Source organism: Miniopterus natalensis, chromosome 1 (assembly GCF_054644295.1).
Source record: "Miniopterus natalensis isolate mMinNat1 chromosome 1, mMinNat1.hap1, whole genome shotgun sequence".
Lineage (NCBI taxonomy): Eukaryota > Metazoa > Chordata > Mammalia > Chiroptera > Miniopteridae > Miniopterus > Miniopterus natalensis.
The window spans coordinates 199,524,989-199,549,894 of NC_142081.1; the positions used below are offsets into that span (position 1 = coordinate 199,524,989).

The 24,906-nt window shown below is 59.9% G+C and overlaps 1 protein-coding gene and 1 pseudogene across 1 annotated transcript in view; both read right to left on the minus strand.

Moving 5' to 3' along the window:
- ABLIM2 (actin binding LIM protein family member 2) overlaps positions 1-24,906 on the minus strand; it is a 74,726-nt gene that overhangs the window by 36,611 nt on the left and 13,209 nt on the right. The window contains exons 4-12 of the mRNA XM_087817131.1: positions 21,119-21,237; positions 19,714-19,840; positions 17,501-17,594; positions 11,010-11,097; positions 8,067-8,125; positions 5,100-5,144; positions 3,411-3,488; positions 2,189-2,335; positions 732-764 (exon numbers count right to left, since the gene is read on the minus strand). Coding sequence (XP_087673257.1) covers positions 732-764; positions 2,189-2,335; positions 3,411-3,488; positions 5,100-5,144; positions 8,067-8,125; positions 11,010-11,097; positions 17,501-17,594; positions 19,714-19,840; positions 21,119-21,237 — 790 coding nt within the window. The remainder of the gene's footprint in view (positions 1-731; positions 765-2,188; positions 2,336-3,410; positions 3,489-5,099; positions 5,145-8,066; positions 8,126-11,009; positions 11,098-17,500; positions 17,595-19,713; positions 19,841-21,118; positions 21,238-24,906) is intronic.
- Positions 22,714-22,965, minus strand: LOC107524129 (mitochondrial import inner membrane translocase subunit Tim8 B pseudogene; annotated as a pseudogene).

Below are 24,906 nucleotides of genomic sequence, written 5' to 3' on the forward strand. Positions count from 1 at the left end.
CTGTCCCTGACGCTCGCTCGTGCACCCCACCCCCACTATCCGCTCAGGCCAGGCTGCATGCAGGTGCTGCACTCGGTCCTTCAGACTGTCCCAGCTACGGGGACAGCACTGTCCTGGGCAGCTAGAGTCCTGCTGTCCAGCCTCTGTCCCCGGGCATCCTCTGCACGGCCTTGTTAGCTGGTTTACACCTACAGGTGTCCTGTCTCCTTGTCCTGCCTGGCCATGGAACTCGCAGGCCCCGTGCACCGTCAGGCTGTCGAATTCCTGGATCTAAGGGTCTGATGCCCACACAACTGGAGCCTGGTTGGCAGCTATCTATCTATATCGCTGATTCATTCTGAGAAATGGGGGAAAGCAGGCTGCTAATTATAAATGCTGCTGAGAGAGAAATGCCTCCAGAATGTTTATCTGCAAGGACTTCCCACATGTCCCACTTGGAAGCACAGCCGGCGGGCCCGGGCTACCCCAGGCGCCTGGAGTTTTTCTCTAAGGGAGCCACGACCCAGGCCTCGGGAGCTGTGTCCCAGGTGTCCGCATTTGCAGGGCCGGCAGACACACCAGGGAGGCATGCAGGCGAGATGTGATCATAAAAATAACCAACGCCGAGCAGGGCACCCCAAGCCGCTGAGCACCATGGCCCCAGATGCCGCAGAGCCACCGGGGCCCTCCTGGGGAGGCAGGTGGTTATTTTTATAACCCGGTGGGGGAGCGGGGGCTGGGGCGGCAGTTACCTCGGTCGGTGTTGGCGAGAGCAACTGAGGCGACTGTGGACACAACACAGAGCAGCCCGTTAGCGCCGCGGCCCCAGGGGGCCACTTGTGAGGAGAGACGACACCGGCACAGACACTCACACGACGGGACCCTCCTCCACCCCGGGACTCCCAAACCTTCTTTTTGGAGAAATATGGTTAATGGCACCCTGAGAAAGAGGCCCCCAGGACAGTGGAGCTTGTCCCCATCTCGGTCCACCCCCAGCTCCCCCCCACACCCCACACCCCACTCTCCCAAGAAGGTGTTTTTCCAAAAGGAAGACTGTGGGTGGTGACATCCTGGGCGCCTGAGAAAGGCAGGACTCCTGAGCCTTGGGGCTTAGAGGAGGTCCAGCGCTGCCAATGGTGGCACCGGGACCTTAGGGAGCAATGACCAGCCTCCCCAGCCAGGGCCCCCCACTGGAGTAGGTGAGCACCGCCTGCCCCACAGACACCTGTTCTAGGGGGTGGTGGCCGAGTCACTTGACCTCCGCAACCCCCTTCCTGTGGCTTCCACCAGAGCTCCAACCAGACGGGGCATGAGGAAGCCCACGCCCAGCTCAGGCACGGACCCCACTCCCACCCCGCCTACCAGCCTCTCTCCATGGACCATATCACCCAGACTGTGGGGTCCCGTGTGTCCCCAGGTACAGAAGCCAGGCAGGAGGGGCACCTGCTGGCCTCGGAGCAAGGAAAGCCGTGCCCCCCTCACCCGCCCTGGCCTGCCCTCGAGCTCCGCAGCTGTGCCCAGCCACTGCGGCTGCAGCGGTGCCTGGACACCAGCAGGGCCAGGCTGGGCTCACTTGTGCCAACCCTCCAAGCACGGTGCCCCCGAACCCCAGCCCCACTGCCCAAGAAGCCTTTGCTGGAGACTCAAACGGGAGGGGGGGGACCTGAGAGGAAGGAAGGGGCTCTCCTGCCGGCCACCTACACACACAAACGGCACACGCTCGGGCTCACGGCTGGCAGGTGCCCTTGTGTCTGTCACAGAGGAATCCCAAAGAAAACCGTGCACCAGCGGCGAGCCCCGGGCACAGAGGAGGGCAGCCGCGGCTGAGCCGTCAGTGGTGAAGGGAGCTGCCCACGGGGACACCGCACAATAAGTCACCCAGGGTTCCTCCAGTTTGAGGAAGTCAGGGGACAGGGGACAGGCCGTGGCTGGTGAGGGCAGAGCAGGCCCGAATGTTCTGGATAAAGGAAAACCATACATTCCACACATCGTGAAAACCATCCCGAACTGCGAAAAAACGGAGGGGCTCTCGCTCTGCTCCTGTCATTTTCCCGACCGCCGGCGCGCTCCCTGCCCCCTGCCCCGGGGGGCTCGCCCAGACCCTGCCGGGGCGTCGGGCGAGCACAGTGGGACTCCTCAGGGAGCACGAGGCCCCACGCGGCTCAGCGGGGGAGTGGAGGAGGTCCCGCGGGCGACACGCGGGCCGTACCTCGCCGTAGCTCTGCCTGTCCCCCGCCGAGTGGCTGACGTAGGGCGAGTAGGAGATCATGTCGGGCCGGTCGATGTTGTAGATGGCCTTGCTCTTCGGCAGGGCAGCCAGGTCTCTGTAGTCGAGGATCTCATCGCCCAGCTTCGCCTGCCGAGAGCGCGGAGGGCGCAGTTAGACCCGGCGCCGGAGGGCAGCGTCGGGGAGAGCCCGGGCCCAAGCCCCAGTCCCAGCGAGGGTCAAGTGGCTGAGGGGGCGGGCGCCTCATGATCACGTGGGCTGCGTCCCGACGCCTGGCCACAGAACAGCCACCGTGGCCCTGAGGAGGCGCCTTCTCTGAGCCCCACTGTCTCTCTACCGAGTGGGAGAGATGGTCCCACAGGACACTCCAGGGGTCAAAGCACGGCAGCCTGTGACGTGCCTGACACAGGGCCCAGCAGTCAGCGACACTCAGTCCATGGCCTAAAAATACATACAGACATCTATGTGTGCACACAAATGCACACAACATTCATGCACACATGCAAATGCATGACACGTGTGCACACACCAGAACACATACTTACATGAACGCACACATACAAACACACCTCTGTGTGTGAATACAAGCAAGTACTATAAATACAAGTGCACCCATACGTGTACACACACATACCTATACACACCAATTCACGCGAACACACAGATACGCATATACACGATACACACATAAACATACATACCCATGTACACACCCCATACACACACACATGCACACTCATACACACATATACACATACACACGTTCTCTTTAACGAAAACGGGATACGTAATATCTATTATCCTTAGCACGCTTCCCCAGGGACATGTATGACACGCAGATCTATGAGGCGCTCCCGCCTGCCTGGCCCCACGTGTGCCGGGCACTTTCATTCAGGCCAGCCCGGCGCTGCGCGTGGGGCGATGCCACTTTTCCACCATCAACAGCAGCTGTGAGCACCTGGCTGTGCCCCTGTCGCCACCTGCCCGGCGAGTGGCCGGGTCCACCTCCACCCACGGGGAAGGGAGACTCAGAGCCAGCATCCTGAAATCTGCACCAACCGCCTGGCAGGGTCGGCAGTACCAATGCCTGGCGAGGACACCAAGCCCTCCGGGCTGGCTCGGCAACGACCCCAGGCCCCAGGGCTCCCTCAGTGGTGGCTCCAGGCCCCGCCGCCCCAGTCGCCATAGAAAGAGTCCAACTCACGTAAATCACGCGGCTGGGAGACCCTGAGGTGCTGGACGCAGGCACAGAGATGATGCTCTCGGAGGACGTTCTGGTCTCCTGGGGGAGGAGGGGACGGGAGACAGAAACAGAACATGTCAACGCGAAGCTCCTCCCAGAGGCGGCTGTCACAGTCACACAGCAACAGAGCTGGCTCACGGGTAGTTTTCTCCATTGGCAGGTTGAGAGAATTCTTAAAATAAACAGGCAGGCTGGAACGGACAACTGGGAGACTCAGCAGACAGACAGACAGCAGGTGACACCGCTACCCAAGCAAGGAGCTCTCAGTGCCGACAGCCACCAAGCTTTTGTGGAGCAGAAAGGACCTCTTTTCAGGAGGACAAGTAAGCGGCATGTTTTCCAAGGATTCTCAGTGCCAACGGCAAAGGCATCTCTCACCCAGAACTGTGCCCCTCAGAGGTATTTTCCACCCAGATTACGGGGACGTGTGGCAGCTCCTTCTAGCAGCCGGGCTCTGGTGTCAGACCGTGGGACGGTCTCAGGACCCTAAAGACCAGCCTCCGCCTGACCCCACAGCTGGTCTCACCCCGCCCCTGGCACCTGCCCCACGCCTTCCTCAGCACCAGCAGCCGTTGGCAATAGCCCTGCATTCGGTCCCACACCCCAGAGATGTCTCAAAAACAGCCCTCTGGAGGTGACCGCTGGCCAGTCTCACCAATAGCCCTCAGCCTTGGCCCGGGCCTCACTGTGGCCGTCACACATGGGACCTGCCTCTCCAGTGCCCACTGCAGTTTGGAACCAGTCCTGCCCCTCCCACCTCCCCGACCAGATCTCCTGCTGCCCCCAAGGTGAAGGGTCCCCTGACTGTCTATCTCTTCCTTTCCCCAGGTTAGGGCCACCCCATGTCTGTGTGCACACTGTCCTCTGGTTCCCACCCCAACCACAGCACCTGTGTCCTTCCCCACCTGTAGGGCACGACCTGGCATCTCCACTCACCTGGCCCAGCTCCACCCCTGCCCGGGCCACCCCCACCCAGCTTTCCCACTCGCCCCGTCTAAATGGAGCCCATCTCCACGAAGGGCCTCCCAGCCAAGAACTCAAACCCCCTCTCCACACCACCCTGCCACTTCCCCTCTTGCTTCCTAAGCAGCCCCCACAATTCTGTCCAGCGCCCCTCAGTGGTCCATACCCACTGCAGGGCCAGCAGCCTGGGAGGGGCCAGGTTATGGGCTGAAGTGTGTCCCCCAAACTCATATGTTGAGGTCCTCACCCCCAGAACAGGACTGTATTTGGAGATGGGCCTTTAAAGACCAAATTAAGTTAAAATAGGGCCTTTAGGGTGGCCCAGATTTAATGACCGGATTAGGACACAGACAGAGGGGCCACCCTGTGAGGACACGGGGAGATTAGGACACACACAGAGGAATGACCCTGCGAGGACACAGGGAGAAGACGGCCGTCACAACGCCAAGGAGACAGACCTCGGGAGGACCCAGCCCTGTCCACACCTTGGACTTGGACTTCTAGCCTCCAGGTCCAGGAGGAAGTAAGTCTCTGCTATTTAAGGCCCAGTCCGGGGCACCGTCAGCCCAGGACACTAACAGGCTGCAGAGCCGTCCCCTCCCCATCGGGGGACACTCAGCTCCCCCTACACTCAGCACAACAGCAGCAAGGACGGGACAACACCAGGACCAGCCGTCAGGCACAAACCTGGAAGGCACAGGGGGTGGTGCCCGAGCCAACCTGCTTCTGCATCTAGAAGGGAGAGAGGGAGAGGCCATGACGTTGCTGCTCACCTCTGCACGCTTGCTCAGCCTGGCTCAGCCCCTGGCACACCCCGGGCATCCTCCAGGAAAAGCTCAGGCCACCGCCTCCTGGAGGCCTGCCCCGCTTTCCCGGGCTCCTAGACCCAGCTCCGCGTACTGAATGGGGCATAGCCTCGGGCCTCCCTGTCCCCTCGGGTCTGCCGCTCGTAGAGCTCAGCCTGAACCCACAGTGCAGCCCCAAGTCCTCGGCACCCCAGGTAAGAAGTAACGTCACGTGCCGTTTGCAAAGGAGATGGCGCTACTCTGAGGCAGGCCACAGGGGGTCTGTTTTCCCCCCGTCCCTGTGGCCAAGCGGTCTATTCTACCGGCCATGAATGATGCGTGCCCACATTTTATACCTTTGAAAGAACCCTTTGCATCTCGGTCCCCCGCTAGAAAATGGAAGAAACTCCCCGAGGCTCCGTTTCTGTGGATTCAGAGATTCAGCCTGAGAGGAGCTGGGCTCCAAGGTCACCCTCACTTTCAGTTCAGGTCAAGTGGGGCCCGTGACAAGAAGCCCCTAACCCGACACGGGGTGTTTTCCGAGAAAGTGCCCTGAGCTGGGCGCAGCAGCAGCGGCCCTGCGCTGGCCGCACACCCCAGGGAGCGTTCCTGGCACGCTCGGGCTGTGGGCAGCAGCCTGGGTCTGTCTCTCTGCTCGTGGAGGGCGGTCCCGGGCCAGCAGCACTCCGTGCCCAGTTCCCAGCCCCGTGGAGAGGGGACAGGAGCAGAGCCTCCCTGGTCACTGAGCCCCGATGTCAAGGGAGCTGAGTGGAGGTCATTCTCCCCGGAGTCGGGAGCTGGGGTCTTCCCTCTCGCATCCTTCCCGCCCTGACTCCAGTTCGCCCAGTGGAGCCTCAGAATTGAACCCAACGCCAGCCGTGTTCTCGGGGCCTTGTGTACCCGCAATTGGAAGCGGCCGGGCAGTTCAGTCCCCCAGCCCCATGGCTCAGCCTGGCTCTAGAAAGCTCCATCTACAACAGTCACTGGGGCAGTTCTCATGAGGTCACGCACGAGTCTCGTCGAGTCTCATCGACACCATGCGGGGGGCTGACACCCACTCGTCTCCATGTTAAAGCTGAGGGCCTGAGGCTCAGGGAGGGCTAGCGATTTGTCCAATGTCACACAGACTGGCAGAGGCAAGAAAGGAGCTCTCTCCCAGGGGTCCCAGGCTCCCCAGGGCCTGGCCCAGAGAGGCACTGGTTAAAAGACTGCTGAACACCCCCCAAGACAGGCGAGTTAGCTCTGATACGATTATCAGGTAACAACAGTGCCACCCTGACCGAGGGGGGGTGGTGGGGGATGGTTCTGCAGAGTTAACGAGGCCAGGCCACCTCTGCGGCATTTCTCAGGGGCTGACAGCCCGCTGGAGCCGACCCTGCCAGGCTGGCAGGAGCCGGCAGGGACTGGCTGGTTCGTGGTCATTAACCGGCTTTCTCTCTTCCTGCCACCCGGGCCAGAGCAGCCAGCCAGCTGGAGAACTGTCTCCAAGGGACCTGCGTGCCTGGGGAGCATCATTCGGACCTGCCCCGTCCACTCACGGCCCAGCCCGCCCTGGCCTGTCCATGCCCCAGACGTTACCCTTCATTTCCTGGGCGAGACAGAGGGGCTCTGAGGGGCTGGGGGGGCTGGGGCACGGGGAGGGTGAAACGAGGGACAAGCAGGGACAAGTAGTGCATGACTGGGGCCTGGATCCTGTCCCAGGGCACAGAGGAGCGGGCACCGAGCCCTGCCAGGCCCAGGGCACAGCACTGAGGGGGCAGCTGCTCTCAGGCTGCCAGCCTCCGCCCGAAATGTTCCCACAGCTTCTCCGGGAACAGCCCAGGACGCCACTCTGGCTGCGCAGCCGGGCACTGACCTCTCCCTTCTCTCCTGTCCCTCCTGCCAGAGTCTCCCTTCAGCCGGGCGGGCACCCACGCTCAGCACGGAGCCGGCCTCTAGGCTGAGGGCAGAGCCGGGCAGAGCTGGGCTCCCTGCAGGCCCGGGCGCCAGCTCAGCAGCCAGGTCCGGGACCCAGGAGTCGGTGCCGGCCGCCCTGATCTGTTCTTAGTGGGCCTGCTATGGTCCTGGTCCCCCTTTTCAGCCCCGGTCCGTCTCCCCTGTGCACATGCCCAGGCATGCATGTGGTTTGGAGGCCTCTTGGTGTGAGGGCCCCTGTGGCAGGCCTCGGCTTGACCTCTTGGATAGAGGGGTCCACAGACAAAGGTCAGGCCCCGGGGGTCACTGCAGGGTCATGAACTGTGGCTTTGGGGGTGCCACTTAGCTCACTGCTGAGGCCCGGGTGGCGCAGGCGCAGTGCATAGAGTCAGTCACATGAGAGGGTGAGGGACAGTGACAGGGTGCGGCCACGGACTGCAGCCCCGGCCACGTACATAACACACAGTGACCGTCAGTTCTGTCACTGTAGGAGGCACAGCAACGTCCCCCCTGACGCTCAGGGCCTAACTCCCAGAGCCTGTGACTGCTGCCATGTGTGGCCACAGGGCCTTTGCAGATGGCACTGAGGAGACAGAGAGGGAGGTGGCAGCAGGTGGGAGGGAGGAGGTGGGGAGGCCACTCTCAACTGTCCCAAATCCCAGTGCTTGTCATTCTGATGACCGTTCTGGTAATTGAGCCGAAATGGTGGTGACCCACTAACTTCGAAGTTGTCCCCAAACGTATGTGACCAGGTCAGAGGGCCAGGGCAGGGAGCCCCAGGATGCCCCTTGCCCACCTTGCCCTTCCCCCCCCAGAGCTATCTGTTTACACCCGAACCCTCCCGGCCCCCGCCCACCTGCCCCACAGCCTGCGGAGGCTGCTCAGTGTCCTTTTAACCGTATGACAATCACACCCAAGTGGCGAAGGTGTAGCCAAAAACAGTGAATTCACCAACCTTGTTCTTGTCTTCGGTTCTGGCTGCTTGTCGACACGCCGGGTGCCAGATGGAGGAACCTGGGGGAAGATTCCCAAGAGCGAGTGGTTAGTGTTATTTCCCAGGGGACAGGGGCCTTGGGGGAGTCAGGGGGAGGGAGCATGAGGCTCACACACAGATGTCCATTCATCTGCCAGATCTGAGGGGCCCCTGGGCACCTCTGTGTGGAACTGGTGCTGGGCCTGGGACAAGCAGACCGCAGGGACTCAGCCTGCCGTGAGCTCACTGCTGCATAGGCCCCTCAGGATCTGGGGGGGCTTCAAGTTCAGAGGCAGAGCAGAGAGAGGGGCTGCCCCTCTGACCTGCCCCTGCTCCTCTCTGTGGGGGGCAGCAGCCGAGACCAGCCATGGGCACAGCTAGGCTGGAGCTGGGGTGGGAACCAGCCTCAGGGACAAGGGCTTTGGGCTCTTGGCTGGGAGGCGGGAAGGGGGAACCTCGGCTGGGAACCTCAGGTGTGGGGTGAGGAATGGGGCTGAGAACTGGGGGCCAGGCATGAGACCCCCACTTGAGCTTGACCCCATCACTAATTCTCTTAGTCTCAGAGCCTTCTTCTGCCTGTTCCTTCACCTGCCAGGTCCGCTTGGCCACCCACTTCAATAGCCACCACCCAGCCACCAAGTGCCCCTGTGTCTGGTGCTCTGCTCTTTCCTAATTCGAAGTGTCAGATTTCTCCCACCTGCAAACAGGGCCCAAAACAGCCCAACCTGGTCGGGCCAGGGGGAGGTCCTAATAAAATTAAGTAGGGTCATAAGGGGGTTTGTGAACTGCCGGGTACATGTTTCATCATCACATTTCAGCACTTCCGCACCCCCCCCCCATCCTTTGGCCCAGAGCACTTGCATCCCTGCACCTGGCCTCCCTGAACCTCAGCCTGACCCCTCCCCACTGACCCGGCTCTGCCCACCCATCTCCTGCCCTCGGCCCTGTCTGGGTTCATGCCCGACCAGTGCCACACCCACCATGAAGTTGGGGGCTGTGTCCATCACACTCTCGGATCCCCAAACAAGCCACACAGGGCCTGGCACACAGTAGGGGCTTAAGTGTGTGGAAAGAGACACCCTTCTCTGCTCGCAAAGCCCTCCAGGCCATGTGATTAATGAACTGATTACTGACAAACACACCCCCCCCCCCCGGACAAATGTGCCCACCAGCCTAGAGCTCCCAGGGAGACCATGATATTTGGGGGGTTGGGGGGAGGTGTGTGTATAAAACATTTATTTTAAAAATTGTTTATGATGGCAATGGTAATAGGTGTTCCTTATTAAAAATTAAAGAAACCTTACAAAGTATAAATAAGAAAATTAAAGTCATCTATCACCTCCGCCCACTGTCGGTTGGGCTGCGTGCAGGAGATACACACGCTAAACAGCGGGGAGTGGGTGGTTCGGGCAGTTTTGAATCCTGTGACTTGGGCTTTAAAATGTCCTGAGCCCGGCCGGGCGTGGCTCAGCGGTTGAGCGTCAACCTAGGATCCAGGCGATCGGGGTTCGATTCCCGGTCGGGGCACATGCCCAGGTTGTGGGCTCGATCCCCAGTCGGGGAGCCGATCAATGACTCTCTCATCATTGATGTTTCTCTCTCTCTCTCTCTCCCTCTCCTTTCCTCTCTCTGAAATCAATAAAAGATATATTTTTAGAAAAAAAAATACGTCCTGAACATTTCCCCACACAATGAAATACCGAGGATACAGCGCCGAGGGCCGAGCTGGGGGTGCGGGTGTGGGCATCTGCTCTCCTGCCAGCTCCCGCGGCTCATCTCCGAGTAACGTGCGGCCCGTCTCTCCCGCCCTCAACTTCCTCAGCCAGGGGCGTTTACTTTTAAATATGTTTTTATTGCGATTTAGACAGAGAGGCAAGGAGAGGGAGACAGAAACGTCGACTGGCAAAGCCCACAGAGAGGCGCCTGGCCCTGGGGCCCCTGGGGCCCGCGGCCTGAAGCTCAAAACCCTCGAGGGGGTCAGACCCCTCCGCTAGCCCCCCAGGAAATCCGAGGCCGTCAGAGGGGACGGGACTGGCTCCAACAGCCCGCGGGAAGTCACGGAAGGAATGGCTTTAGAAATGGGGCACCAGCCTCAGCCCGGAGCCATGAAGAGGACCTTTGTTCCCTGAATCCAGGTCCCCTTGGTGGCAAGCTCGCGTCCCCAAGCTGCTGTCCCCCACCACCCTGCCTGGCGTCAGGAGGGACTGAAAGCGCTATTCACAGTGGTGGGGGTGCCGCAGGCAGGGGCACCCTCCCCGCCGACAGCCCAGCGCTGCCGTAGGGGGCAAAGGACCCCTTTCACTGGCTCCACAGCGGAGACTCAGGGGACAAGAGGGGACACTGGGGACGAGGCCATCCCAGCTGACATCACCCCAGGAGGTTTGGCCGCAGAAAGGGAGGCCTGTCTGGCACGCGGGCCCAAGCCGACGCACCATGATGTCATTAAACAGCCCGTCTGCGGGACAGTGTGCGGCTTTCCCGTCTCCCGGCCCCGCTCAGCTGCCTCCGCCACTGGAGACAGAGAGACCATTGAAAGGAAACTGCGGCTAAAGAGGTGGGTGTTGGTATCACCATCCTCCCGGGGCCTCTTGGGGCAGGTCCCCGGAGCACCCAGTCCCTCTCCCCATGCCCAGGCCACCACCAAGTCCGGTGGGCGCTGCCTCCCAACACCACTGCTGTCCCGGCGTCGCCCGCTGTCCCGGCGTCGCCTCTGTTCCACTACCTGCTGACCCACCATCACCTGCTGACCCACCGCCTGCTGTCCCTTTACCATCCACTGTCCCCCAGGCCTGCTCAGGAAAGCCTGCTCGGGCCAGTCCCCAGCTCCCCACTGTATCCTGGGGCTTCCTAACCCTGCCAGAGAACGTGCGCCCCCAGGTCACCCCACCCGTGGGATGGGCCCGGGCCAGCCGCAGCCTCCCTTACCTTGGAGATACATCTCCTCGCCCTCGGCGAACATCCGGCCGCACCTGACGCACAGCGCACACAGGGGGTGGTAGTGCTTCTGCCCCGCCTGCGAGGACAGAGCACAGGGTTTCGGCTTCGGCGGGTGGTCCGCGGTGCCCAGGGGACGCGGCAGGCGTGCTGCAGGCAGGGAGCCCACAGAGCCGGACCCAGCGGCGCCCCGGGCGCTGTGAAAGCGCCTCTGCCCACGGCGGGCCTGGAGCAGGGGCCAGCCACCCGCCGGCGTCAGCAGCTCCCCGGCGCAGGGGCTGGCGGGCCAGCCTCCCCCAGGAGGCAGAGGGGCCGGTCCCTCCGCGTGTGTCCCGGGGGCACAAGAGGAGGAGAAGCGGGAGGGGGCAAGGCCAGCATCGCCTCTTGGGTGGGGGGACTGGCGAGGAGGGGTGAGAAACGATTAGTAGTTTTCCTATGTATCTTTGCATTGCTCAGTTTTCTCACTTAGTATCTCTGACGTTTATAATTCTTAAAGCCCATTGTTAGGTTAAAATTTTAACACTGAAATAACCTAAACAAATTCCTATGCTGGTTTGGCTTAGTTCCACATGGTGCCAAAAACAAAAACACAAAAACCCACCAAAATCACTCCAAAATATTGTGTTCAGCATTACTTTACAGTGACCATTTCTTAACCCTACAGTTGCGGGGTGTGGGGGGGCTGCAGCCTGCGGCTGAATGTGGATGCTGATCCCCACGGTTCACTCCTTCTAAAGTGGAGAGAAGTCTAACAACCGCGTCCCGGGTTTGCGCAAGAATCACACCCCTGAATAAGCAGTGACGGGGTACAGCCAGCGGGGGACAGAACCCAGGCACCGAAGAGCTGGCTCCCCGGGGCGTCTGGGGGTCTGGGCAAGTTCTCCCTTGATCTGAGTGCCAGCTCCATGGGGTCCAGTTTGAGAAAAGGCACCGAGCTGCGCGGGCGCCGTTCCTGCGCTCCTCTGTGGGCGAAACGCGCCCAGGAAGTTTCCCCACACCATGGGCCAGCGACCTAACGGAAGAGCTGAACGTGTAAAACCCTTAGAGGGGAGCACCGAGTGCATCTTCCTCACCCCAGACTGGGCAATGGACTCGGACAGGCGCCAAAAGCATGAGCGGCCACAACGAAACAGGGACATTGAACTTTACAAGTGAAAAACTTCTGTGCCACAAAAGACGGCTTATAAATAGAGAAAATATTTGCAGACCACAGATCTCAAAGGGCTTAGTATCCAGAATAGATAAAGAACCCTTACAGCCCAAGAACAAAAAGACAGAGTCCAGTTAGAAAGACTTAAACAGGCCTTCCCCAAGGAGACATCCAAACGGCCAAGAAGCGCGTCGAACACGCTCAACATTGTTGTCACGGGAACGCATGGTTTATTTTCTTCCGGTGACAAAAGTCAGGCCTGGGGAGGGTGCAGGGAAAGTCAAAGGGAGGAAGCGAGTGAGCCAATGACCCCGAGTCTCAGGAGATGGTTCCCTGGACACAGAGGAACATTTAGCTGGAGCCTGACCCAGGGCGGGAGAGGCTGGGCCGTCCCCTCTCCCACCGGGTCTCCTGCAGGGCAGGCAGGGGACCCTGTCACACCTTCCCCAGGAAGGCAGCCCCCAGGCCAGGGAGGGACACTGAGTGTCCAGGAAGGACCTGTAAGGTGAGCGGTGGACGCAGGGAGGCAGGGAGGGAGGCATTAGTGGTCCCAGAGAGACCCTGACTTCTGGTTACCGTGGGGACAGGCAGGCTGCAGGAGGCAGGTGGGCTCAGACCGTGGCACCTCCTGCGCAGCCTCCCATCCTCGGGCCGCCCCCCCCTCCCCTGCGGGGGAGCCTTGCAGCTAATACCACCGAGAACAAAATCCAGAAGGAGTGACAGCAGGGTCTGGGCCAAGGACGCCCCCTCGCTCAGCACCTCCCCCGTCCGGTGCTGGTCTCGCCGGTCTGGTCGGGCTGCACTGCTGGCCCCGGGGTTCACCCGGCACCTCCCCGCTCTCTCCGTGGGACGGAGGGCTCCATCCCAGGAGCCGGCAGCACGGTCCCAGGGCTGCCCCAGGTCCCCCCCTGCTCACCGGCCCCAGCCGTCAGCCCCTCCTGGGTACCTGAAGGACCCACAAGGCGCCTCCCCCTGCTCCCAGCAGGGATCGGGCTCATCGAGACAGATCCCACACAGCACAGGGTGCCACCTGTCCCCGAGAGGCTGGGGGGGGGGAAGAGCCCCACAGCCGCCCCTGATGTGCATTTCACTGGCGGGCGGGCGCCGCGGGGGCCCAGCCTCAGGATGGCTCGGTGCCCACCCCACACAGACCAGACGGACACAGACTGAGGGCTCCTGCTGGCAGCAAGGATGGGCCTGGGCTGCTCCCCCACTCTGGCTCCACAGACAGGAAAGCTCTGGGTGACAACAAGCATCTTGGGGGCAAAAATGGGAGATGGGGGGGCAATGGGTCCCTGTGGGGGGTCTCATACCTGGCTGATCTGTCCCTGCTCCTGAAGCCCACCCACCTGCAGCCCAGCATGGGGCCTAGGGCCCCCCCCCCAGCCCTCGGGAGCGACTGGCCAGGCTTCCTACCTGCACGGGGTCCTGGCACCAAAGCCCAGTCAGATCGCCGGCCCAACGGCCCCTCGCCAGGGCTCGCTCCTGGGACAAGCTGGCTGGGCAGGCAGTGTGGCCGTGAGGGTGGCCGCCCTCACCCTGCAGCCTGGGGTCTGGATCCTTTGCCTTCTCTTTCAGATCCCGCCACCTGCCGCCCCCAAGAGCCCACTGGCCACCCCGCCAGGCACCGGCAGGCTCCGGGCCAGGCTCAGGTGGTGCCACGGTGGCGTCTGCTCCCCTTCTGCAGAGCCGGGCTCGTCTCCGCCCTCGCTGCCTCTCCGGGAGGATGCTCAGAGCTTTGCAGAGCCCGCCGACTCCGCCAGCCCGGCTCCGGCAGAGGCGAAAACAAAAGCATCAATCTTCCCGGGAGGCCCTTCATCCTCACAGCAGACCAGGAGGAAAAGCCCAGACCTGCTTTTCCCAGCTCCTCACATGAAGCCAGTCCTTCCTGCTGAGCCAGAGCGTGCCAGAGGGGCCCGGGCACCCGCCCCGCACCCCGACTCTGTGCTTGGCCCAGCATTAAATATCAGGACGCGTACTCTGCAGACGGGGTCACCTTCCCCCTTGCTCTCCCGATCCATCGAAGGGAAGCCTGCTGATTGCCCCAACCCCCATCAGTTACCACGGGGCCAGCACTGAGCTGGGGACAGTTCACAGGCCATGTCCCTGAGACCCTGAGGACGTTAGTGAGGCTTCCACTGGTGAGTGTAGCCCCTGCTCGGGGCCCGGAGAGGCAGGCAGGCAGCAGGGTCTGGTCAGGTCTGTCCCTCCCAGGATGCAGGGGCATTGCCCCCAGTTGTCAGGAAGGGGCCAGGCCAGGTGCACACACCTGCAGCACCAACAGCTCAGCTCCTCTGAGCCCAAGACGCACCCCACTTCGGGCTGTCAGGTATCACAACACGATGCTGAGACAGAAACGCGAACAACATCTCTGCACTGGAAGAGGCCGGGGGGGCGTAGAACGGGCACCAGGAGCCCCGGCAGCCTGGGTTTAAGTCCAGCCAGGTGCTCAGGGGCGGCTGATGGCCCAGCACAGGCTCTCCCTGTGGGTGAAGTCCAGCCAGACGCCAAATGCCAGGCGTGTGGCAGGAGGTGGCACTGCTCACTCTCTGAGAGGACCGGCGGGGGGGGGGGGGGGCACAGCTGTACGCACGGGTAAGGAGGGGTCTTTCCTGAATTTGGTGCTGACCTGGTGGAGCCCTTGAGCCACCTGCCATTTCCCAGGAGGAGAAGACCAAGGACAAAGGTGAGTCAGCCAGGCTTCAGGGAGGAGAGGCTGGGCGCGGAGGCCCTGAGGGCAGGGAGGGGCTGGTGAGGGGCGTCCCGGGTTCAGGCCCTAATGCCCGGTGTGCGGGAGATCACGGCCCAGGGTGCTCAGGAGAGAGGCTGGTGGCTGAGGGGCCAGAGGACGGCCACCATGTGGGATCCCCTGGCTGCGAAGGGAGGCGAGAGACTTCCTGTGAGGTTGTGGGGTTTTGTTTTTAAACGGGGCTGATAAGCGACTTAAAAAGCCTTTTGGAGAGAGGTGTGTGGCCGAGAGAGGGAAGGAAACGGCAGGGGCCTGAGCACAGGTGGGGGAGGGACAGCGCAGAAGGCCCACGAGGGTAGGGTAGTGATGGGGACCTCACAGACTGCGAGCCCAGGACACTCCTAAGTGCATCTGGTGCCTTCCCTCCGTCAGGTGGAAGACAAGGTCCTCGTGGGGAGGGGAGCACCCCAGGAGAGAGCACGGGTGTGGAGCGGTGTTGGGGAGCAGAGAGAAACAGGGTTTGCGCCGCAGGGCTCCTCCAGAGCTCTGGGGGCCGTTGCGGGGTGGGCGGGCTCCACAGGGCTGGGTTTGACCAGGGCCACCTGGAGAGAGGAGGGGCCAGGTGAGATGTCACAGCGGGTGCCAGGAGAGGATGCATCACTGGTCCACATTCAGAGGACGTGGGCATAAATGTCAGGCACGATCGTGACCCAGGGAAACAAATACAAGACCAAATGTCACCAGCCTCACCCTGTGACCGGCCCGCACAAATCAGGCAGAACGCACGGAGGCCCCGAGGTGTCGGCAGGCGGGGTTCACGAATGTGACCGAAACACTAGAAATGCGATCGGCCGAAACGACCAAAGGCCCGGCCTCACTGGGAATGGAGGGGGCAGGTTAACTCGCGGTCCAGCCACCTACCAAACTGGCTCCGTCAAGACCGCATCCCCTTGGGAGACGGGGAATGTCACGTTCTGCCGATAAGACCGTAAATCAGGATAATCGTTCCAGAAATCAATTTACACGTATTGAGAATCCTTTGCAAGTTCATGGCGGTTGACTCAGCGTGTACGGCTGTGCACCGACCTTAACAAGGAGGAGAAATGTAATAACGCAAGACGCTCGCCTCGGTGCTGCTTCTCGCAGCAAAAACTGGAGGGTGGTGCCGTCCAACCACAGATGGTTTCTCGCCCTCTCTCTCTTCCCCCCCTTCCTCTCTCTCTCTAAAAATCAGTAAAAACATACCCTCAGGTGGGGATAAAGGGTGGGGGGGAGAGATTCTGGGATCAGTTCCTCAACCCACAGCAAACACGCCCATCTCCGAGCCAGCAAGAATTCTTTAGGATGCTCGAGGGAAAACAGAAGAGGGGCCAGGTTACTGCCCTGGAGGAGAAGATGTGACACGGCGCCGACCCTAACGCTCAACCCGGGGGCTTACTGCGCAAACAGGTCACAGCCCAGCGAAATCTTGGCGAAGGCGGGTCCCCTTCGAGGAACAGCACTGAGCACGAAGCTAAAGCAGACCCTTCCGGGCCACACGCCCCATCAAATTACGAGCTTCCGAACGGACTTGCAAAGGAGCGGAGCTACCAACACACAAGAACTGCTGTCGAAGTCTCTCTGCTGCTGCTGCTTAAAACCTGTGACTTCTTACTTCTCTTGGGTCCGGGTATGGAGCCAAGTTCTGTGATTTCACCCTAAAGACACGGTTGGCTGTACGGAGGCTCCTAAACCTCTTTTCTGTAAGGGGAGCAGAGGCGAACTCAGGCCCCAGGCTTCTATTCTAGGCCGAGCCGCTTCTCGGCACCTCCCTCCCGCCCCCTGCGTCTCCCCCCAGCACCCACAGCCTCGCTTCCCGCTGGGATGCTGCGTTTGGAGGTGGGATGGTTCCCACGCAGCCTGTTTCTCTGCTGAGAAACTCTCCTGGGTGACCTGCCTCCTGGAGGCGCCCCGGGCGCGCGCAGGAGGCCGCTTCACCCGCCGGGCATCTGATCGAGGGTGAAGCTCGCCACCTTGGCTTCGCTCGGATGCAGCCGGAAGTCTGTTCACAATCATTTCCAGTCCCTCTTACCTACTTTTTTGGTCTAAGAAAATAAACACCTGTGTTTTTTTTTATGTAAAAATAAAAAGACCCATGATACAAAAAACAAAAGCACGGGACCCTGTTACAAAGGAAACCTGAGTTGAAGAAAAATCAGGATGTAATGTACAAATGGTCTGGTGTCCGCTGTGATTACACACAGAGGGAAACACTGGAAGAAGCCGGTCCCCAGCCCAGCAAACGAGAACGGCGGGGATGGCGGGGATGGCGGGGATGGCGGGGATGGCGGGGATGGTGAGGATGGCGGGGATGGTGAGGATGGCGGGGATGGCGAGGATGGCGAGGATGGCGGGGATGGCGGGGATGGCGGGGATGGCGGGGATGGCGTTCCTGGTGACTGTGCCCTGGTCTGAGCTTCGCCTGTCATCGCATCCACCCTCAGAGGCGGCCCGGGGGGGTCGGGGCTCACTCCCAGGCGTCCCCCGCCACAGCCGGGAGGACAGAATCTCTAGGTACAGATTCTGGCACAAACACATCCCGTTGAGGACCCTTCGACCCTCAGGAGCAGGTAGAACCCAGTGCCCACCCGGAGCAGGACTCACCTCCAGCACGTGCCCCGTGATGTACTTCTCGCAGCCGTCACAGCGGATGCCGAACTTGGCGTGGTAGTCGGCCTCGCAGTAGGGCAGCCCGTCCCTGCAACGAGCCGGGGGTCAGGACGGGCGGGGTCACCCCAGCACCCCCACGACCTGACAACCCTCGCCCGCGAGAGGGCCCCTGTCGAAGGGGGACACGCCCACTCCCTCCCCCTCCAAGTAACAGGACCACCCTCAGTGTTCACAGGAGTGAGCGCGGCCGCCTCTGTCACCACACCAGCCCCACGCAGGCCACGAGGACGGTCCCATTTCGCCGATGGAGAAACCGAGGTGCACAGAGCTGGGGGCCACGTGCCCAGCAGCTGATTTGGTGGGTGGGAGGGAAACGCACGGCCCGGGTGGAGCGGGGGAAGCCTTGGCTGCACAGGAAGGAGAGGGGGCCGCAGGGGATGGGCCACCCACCACGCGCCCATGGACAGCGTGCCTGCTCCACGCCGGGCGCCGGTGGAGGCGGCGGGGAACTGATGACGAATGGCATCATTTGGGGCACTGCCCCTAGGTACCTGGGTGGCCTGGGGTAAGTTGCTTAAACCCGGAGCCCCCGCTGAGGGAGCGTGAGAAAAACAGCCAGTGTGCGGACTGTGGGCAGGAAGATCACGCAGGCACAGCGCCTGCGCCTGCCCCACCAGGAGCTCATTTAAAGGCGGCTGCAGTTATAATTGCAATCAACCTTCTCTAGGTCACGTGGTGCCTGCGGGGGGGCGAGCCCCGGGCTGCGGTGGCCACTTCCGACCCAGCAGCCTCCCGGAGGGGAAGCCCCGCGTGCCCAGGACCGGGCGACGTCACCGGGGCCTGCGGGGCCCCTTTCACACGCCGCTGACCTCGGGGCCCCCGTTTTCCCCCACGAAGGGGCGTAGGTATGTGCAGCAACCCCGGAGGTTCAAAGATATCGTCTCCATGGCAACACCAACGCGCCCTCCTCCTCGATTCTGGGACAGTCTGGAGGCTGCTAAGTAACGGAGCAGAGTGTGGGCCCGCGGCCGCATGAGCCGCTGCGGCGTCCCGGGGGCTGGGCGGCTCCCTGCGCTCTAGCGCTCTGTCCACCAGGCTGCCCCGAGCCATCCCTCCCGTTACTGTGACAAGGGCCGCAGGGCTCGGGGCTCACACCGCCCAGCCTGAGGCAGCCCGCACAGCGGGACGTCCACAGGCAACATTTTATTTCCACATCATAAAGATACACGCAGTCGAGAGAAAGGACTCAGAGAGGCCCGGCATAACCCTCCTGCAAATTAGAGTATCGGGTCACCTGGGAAACGGACGCGGGTCCAGCCAGCAACCTGCTCGGGTTCCCCCGTGTGACATGCACTCGCGTGTGTGTGTGTGAGCACGTGCATGCGTGTGCGTGTGCGTTTCATTCCACGCAGTTTCATCACAGGGCTTTCTTTTAACCCGATCAGTTCCTGGGCCGGTTCTGTTCTCCCAGGGCACTGGAACCAGCACGTTCCACGAATGTGGCCTAGAGCGCCCCGCACTGGGCCTGCTCTGAGCCTGAGAGACTGTTGGCTGCACCCTTCACTCCTCCTCCCCCTGGGCTGTCTGGGGCTCACCCTCTCTGTGCCCTGAGCTCTGGGGTTGAAATGCACACCCTTGGCAAACCAGGTGCCCTACGTGGGGCCAGGGTCTCCCAGAAGGCCCCCACCCCCAAACCAGCCACCACAGCATCCTGACCACACGGTGGGAGCCCCGTGTCAGCCACTGGGAGCTTCCGGGTGGCCTGCACTGAGAAGTGTGAGCACTGGGCTAAGATGTCACATCCGTGACCAGGCTGGCCAGCCCTCTTCCCCTCCTTCTGTCACTGGCATCACCTACCATCCACTTTGCATTCTGCAGGCGAGCCCAGTGCCGGCTGGGGGTGAATTCCATGGAAAGGGTGACCCCAGGGATGGGCTCAGGGAGGCGAGGGACAGGGTCAGAGAGGGGCATGAATCTGTTTTAATCAGCAAAATAGAGCTGGAGTGTCCGCAGACCGTGTTCGGGAAGCCCGGCTGGCGGGGAGAGGGCACCGGGCTGTGGGGGCAAACAGGCCACCCAGCCCCAGCCAGGGCTCCCTGTCTAACAGCGGACAGATGGGAGAAAGGCAGGGCCCGCAGCACAGAGGACACAGGAAGCCCCGGCCCCCGGCCCCCGGCCCCCGGCCCCCGGCGCCCGGCCCCACTCACTTGCTGATGTATTCTGCATTCAGCTCTTTCCCGCAGGTCCTGCACTTAAAGCAGCCCAAATGCCAGTGCTTGTCCAGAGCCACCAGGGACTGGCCATTCTTGATTTCTGTGCCACAGCCGCCACAACCTGGAAGAAAGAGGAAAACGCAGGTGTCATCGCTGAGGGCTGAGCAGTGTGGGGCGGGGGCCCACCACTGGGGTCTCCGGGCACCTCTGAAGCAGTGAGAGCGGCCCTGGGAATGGACAGGGGTGTGCCTGTGGGACCCTGTTACAGGACGGCGGGGGCAAGTGTGTAGAAAACAAATCACAAAGACCGTTCCTGGGTGGTGAGCGCTGACCACACAGCCCGGGCCAGGAGCGGGGGAGATGGAGGCCCTGCCTGCTGGAGGCTGAGCATCTGGGCCTGGGCGGCAGGCGCATCCTCCGGCGAGAGCCAAGACTGTCCCCAGGACTGCGGCCAGGCTCTGGCCTTCCGACACTATCACACCATTCAAACCCACGTGCAACTTCGGAAAGCGGCCGAAAGACAGACTCAGGCTGCGAGACCCAGGGCGCTGAGGGAAGAGAGCTTTCCTCCATCCGCCCGCACAGGCCGACAGGAGCGCGTGGAGATCGACGTGTGCGTGCGAATGAATGAGTGGGAAGCACAGTGGGTGGGAGAGATCGACTGGGCAAGGGGCTGGCTCTGGACATCAGTAGGAACCCCTCCCCTGCCCCAGGGCGTGTGGCTGTGGGGCTGGGACACCACAGCGACCTCACACACAGGGCGGGTTCTGAAAATGCCACTTCTGCAGCGGGATCCTGGCAGGCGCGGGGCCCGGAGCCCTGGGGCCCCTGCTCAGTCCCTGCGTCCATCACAACCCCGGAAGAGCCCCCCACGCTGGGAAAGGCCAGCGCCTGCTGGCCCTGCCTCTCTCTCACTCTGCCACACACCCACAGGCCAGCTGGTGGTCCTGCTTTTTTACAGGAGCAACCTCCTGCTTCTTTGTGCAAGAAGCATGTATTGAGCACCAACAGCATACACACCCTGGCCAGGCTCCTGGGATGTGGAGCCTCTGACCACAAGGGGCCCAGAGTTCAAAGTGTTCTTTTAAGAGCTCCCCCAGAGGGCTTCTCTACGGCCTGGAATTAACTGTGGGGAGCTGAGTGAGCCAGAGGGAGAAGGGAGAGGATGAGAAGTAGGCCAGGAGGGCTTCCTGGAGGCGGTGGGCCAGAGCTAGGCCAAAGCAGGATGGTAGGTGGATGTAAAAGCAGGAGTGGCAGACAGGGCAGCGGGCACATCCTGTGCAAAGGCTCAGCAGCAGAAGTGCCCCAGAGATTTCTGTCCTGGCTCCTTCCTTACGCTGCGCCTCCCCCCCCGCACCTCCGGTCAGCACCAGCCCCCCCCCACTCAGTGCCCACTCACTCCAGAGGCCCTGGGACAGGTGCGTGCTGCTCCCCCCGGACGACTTGGGCAGGGAACACTTCTGGCACATGCACTCCTTCCCATTGAAGGTCACTCGGTCCCCAGGCGGAAAGGGCAACCTGCAACAAGAGGACGAATTACAAGCCAGGACCACCTCTGCGCTTCTCTGGTGGGGAGGGGAGCCCCACCCAAGATACACTCCGTCACCTCCCCCTGGGACCCCCACGGACAGGCACCACGGGCCCAGGACGCAGGATCCCTCCATCCAGGTGCTCCGTGTCCCTGCCGTGTGACCCCAGGCTGTCCCTGACGCCCGAGCCTCAGTGTCCTCAGGCACACCAGCAGGCCGAATGATAGCGCAGCAGAGAGAGCAGCGAGGCCAGCCCAGGGCCGGGCCCCGGGCACCAACCGGGCAGCCGGCACCACCGGCCTCCTCCACTCCACCCACCGCCTCTGGCCCCCCAGCGGGCTCCGTCCACACATGTCCCACTCGCGCTGAAGGGCACCTGGGCTCTTTCCAGGTTGGGGCTGGGACAAGAAAGCAGCTGAGGACACTTGCTGACGGTCTGTCCGTTGGACACGAGCGTTTGTTTCTCTCAGTGACGCTGGGGAGTGGAAGCACCGGGTCATACGCTAACTGTGAGTCTGCGGCAGACTGACTTCCACCGAGGCTGCACCGTTTCGCATTCCCACCAGGAATGTACGAGAGCTCCTTGTGCTTCCAATCCTCGCCAGCGCTCTCACTACCCACCTCCGCTTTAGTCATCCCAGCGGTTCTGAAATGGTATTTTTGCCGTAACTCTAACTTGCATTTCCCCTGCTGATGACAAATGATGTTCAGGGTGTTTCCTGTGTCTATCGGTCACTCGTGTACGTATATTCTTTTGTGGAGTATCTGTTAAACTCGTTTGCCCATTTTTAAGAGGGTTTTCTCTTTTTTCTGGTCTTCTTATTGACTTGCAGAAGTTCTTTATATGTTTTGGACACCAGCCCTTCATGAGACACTTACTATCTTTCAGCTGACGGCTCGCTTTTGCATCTTCTGTACGTCTTTTGACAATTTTCTTCAGCTTGCAAGATTTCCTTTAACTTTGCTGTAGGGGCAGGACTGCTGGCAATAAATTCTGTTGGCTTTTGTGTGTCTGCAAAGCTCTTCACTTTGCCTTCCTATCTTGTGTGACAGTTTTCCGACACTTTTGTTCACTACGTTCTAACATTCACGCAGCATTCAAAGGTTGTTAGTGTGTTCAGTGTTGTGCGACCGTCCCCATAATCAATCCAATGATATTTTTTATCACACACACCCCGCCCCCCGGTAAAAGAACACATACCCTTTACTGGTCTTACTGTTTTAATTTTTTATTTTTTTAAGAGTTGGAGAACTGACATTCATTGAATAACTGTTTTGATTCAATGTGGAATTTCTGAATTCCAGATAAATAAATTTCACTTTTGAACATTTGATTTGTTACTTTTTAGCACCAACAGGCTTGGTAATAGCCTGAAGCTGACCTGACAGTGGGTTGATGACTTTCCCTTACTAGCTGCTTAATAACAAGTCCTTTGCTTCTTCTGTCACTCTCCCAGGGAATGGCCTACTGCCCTCCTTTCGGTACAATCTAGGCAAACCGACCCGTGATGGCGAAAGTAGTATCAGTGAAGCGGTCCACACAGCTAGAGAGACAATTTTCAGTGCGAAGGTCTAGGCGATTCCCTGGCTTCTCCACACATTTATCCCAACACAGCTCCATGAAGTGGTGCACCTGGGCAGTGAACTGCGCCTTCTGCTGTTCGGCCGCCACGAAGCACTGCAGCTCCGCTTCGTCGGCCTCTCCCAGCTCCGCCATTGTGCGCGTTGGGCCGGACTTCCAAGCAGCGTGCGCGTGTCTCTATCTTTGAAAGTGTTTTTTGGCTGGGTTTAGAATTGTTTGATAGACTTTTTTCTCTCAGCTTTCTAAAGATGCTGTTCTATTGTCTTCCGGCGTACATAGTTTCGGGTGAGCAGTCTGCAGTATGCTTTTATTCCATTGTACGTAAATTTTTTGTTGTTGTTTTTTCTCTTGTTGCTTTTAAGATTTTCTTCTTATTACTGTCCCTCAGAAATTTGATTATGATACAGTTGGTAGGTTTTTGCTCTGTTTAGTCTGTTTGGGGTTCACTAAGATTCTTGGAACCATGAGTTTAGAGCTTTCGTCAAATTTGGACCTTTTTCAGGTTTTATTTCTTCAAATTTTTCCATCTTCTCCCATCCCCTGGGTTTCCCCCTCCAAATCTAGAGGGACAGACAGAGAGAGAGCTATATCCACAGATCACTCGTTTCTCTTCATATTTTCAGTCTTTTTCCTTCTCTTTGCTGTAGGTTAATAGTTTGTATAGTTATGTCTTCAATTCCTTCCAGGGAATTTCCCATTTCAGAAACTGTAATGTTCATTTTGAGAAATTCCATTTGGTTTCTTTTAATATCTTCTGTGACACTCTTACTTGTGTTCATGTTTTCCTTCAAATACCTAAACATATTACAGTAGCTGTTTTAAAGTCCTTGTCAGTGAGTTTCACTGTTGCTCTCCTTCCTGGGTCCAGTGTTGTGGGCTGACTTTCCTTCTGGCTTCATGTCACATTTTCGTTTCTTTTTACGAATAGTAGTAGTATTTGATTGAATGTTGAACGTTGTTCCATTTTATGTTGCCGAGGGCTGGAATTTCTTTTCTTCCTTCAGGGAGTGTTGGACTTTGCTTTGGAAGGTGGTTAGCTGGTTTGCGGATCAGCCTGACCTTTTTGAGGGGGTTTTTTCTTGCACTTTGTCAGTGCAGGTTCATAGTAGCCTTTGCCCTAGGGCTCAGTCCCACCGATAAGGCATGGCCCTTCTGATATCCCTACTGTGTGCCTGGATATTCAGTAAAGACTGTCCGCCTGGCCAGACCCAATGTCTCCCAGCCCTGGGGACTGCTTAGCTTACAGCAACCTGGCCATTCTTTGTCTCACCCTGTGAAATTTCCTCTGTGTCTACAGGGCTCTGTGTTAGCCAAAGATTCAACAGCTGTCTGGGGCCCTTGTTCGGTGTAGGGGGGAGGGAGCTGCTCCCAGTGGGAAAGTCTCTGGGAGGCACCTGCTTTGTATGCTGCTCTGTCTCTCAGATCACCATCGCCTAACTCACAAAGAATGCTGTGCCCTAGCGGTGCCCCCCTTGGACCGGGCAGCAAGCTGGGCCAGTCACAGGGCTCCAGGCCTTGTCCTTCTCTTAGTCATCAGATGCTTGGGCCCCAACGTTTGAAAACAGTTGTTTTGTATATTTCGGCCAGTTTTCTAGTTGTTTATAGCGGGTGGGTAGGTCCAGGCTCAGCATGACTAAGCTGCCTGCTATTATCCTTAACACAGAAGACTATCCAGAGGTGATCTTTCAAACCCTCTGTGACTATGTCAACCCTTGTCTCTAAGCGACATGCTCAGAAACCAAACGCTGAGACAGTCCCCAGGGGAGCTCCAACCCACGCACGCTGCAGCAACACAGTGGCTCCCGTTAGAAATGTTCCTGTCATTGTTCCTCCTTCTCTCAGCATCCCCTGGCAAAGCTCCTGCCTCTGTCTGGTGCACGTGCCGTAACTACGACAACGCCTTTGGGAGCCACACCCGAAAGGTCCCTGTTAAACTGGGTGTGGTGAGACAGAGAGGACAGAGCAGAATAAACTCTGGGGCTTTAGCCTTGTTTTCCAGAACTGGAACATTCCTCAGGGAGCAATGTGTCTGTGTCTGTGGAGGGAGGGAGGCTGCCTGCTGATCTCCCTGCTACA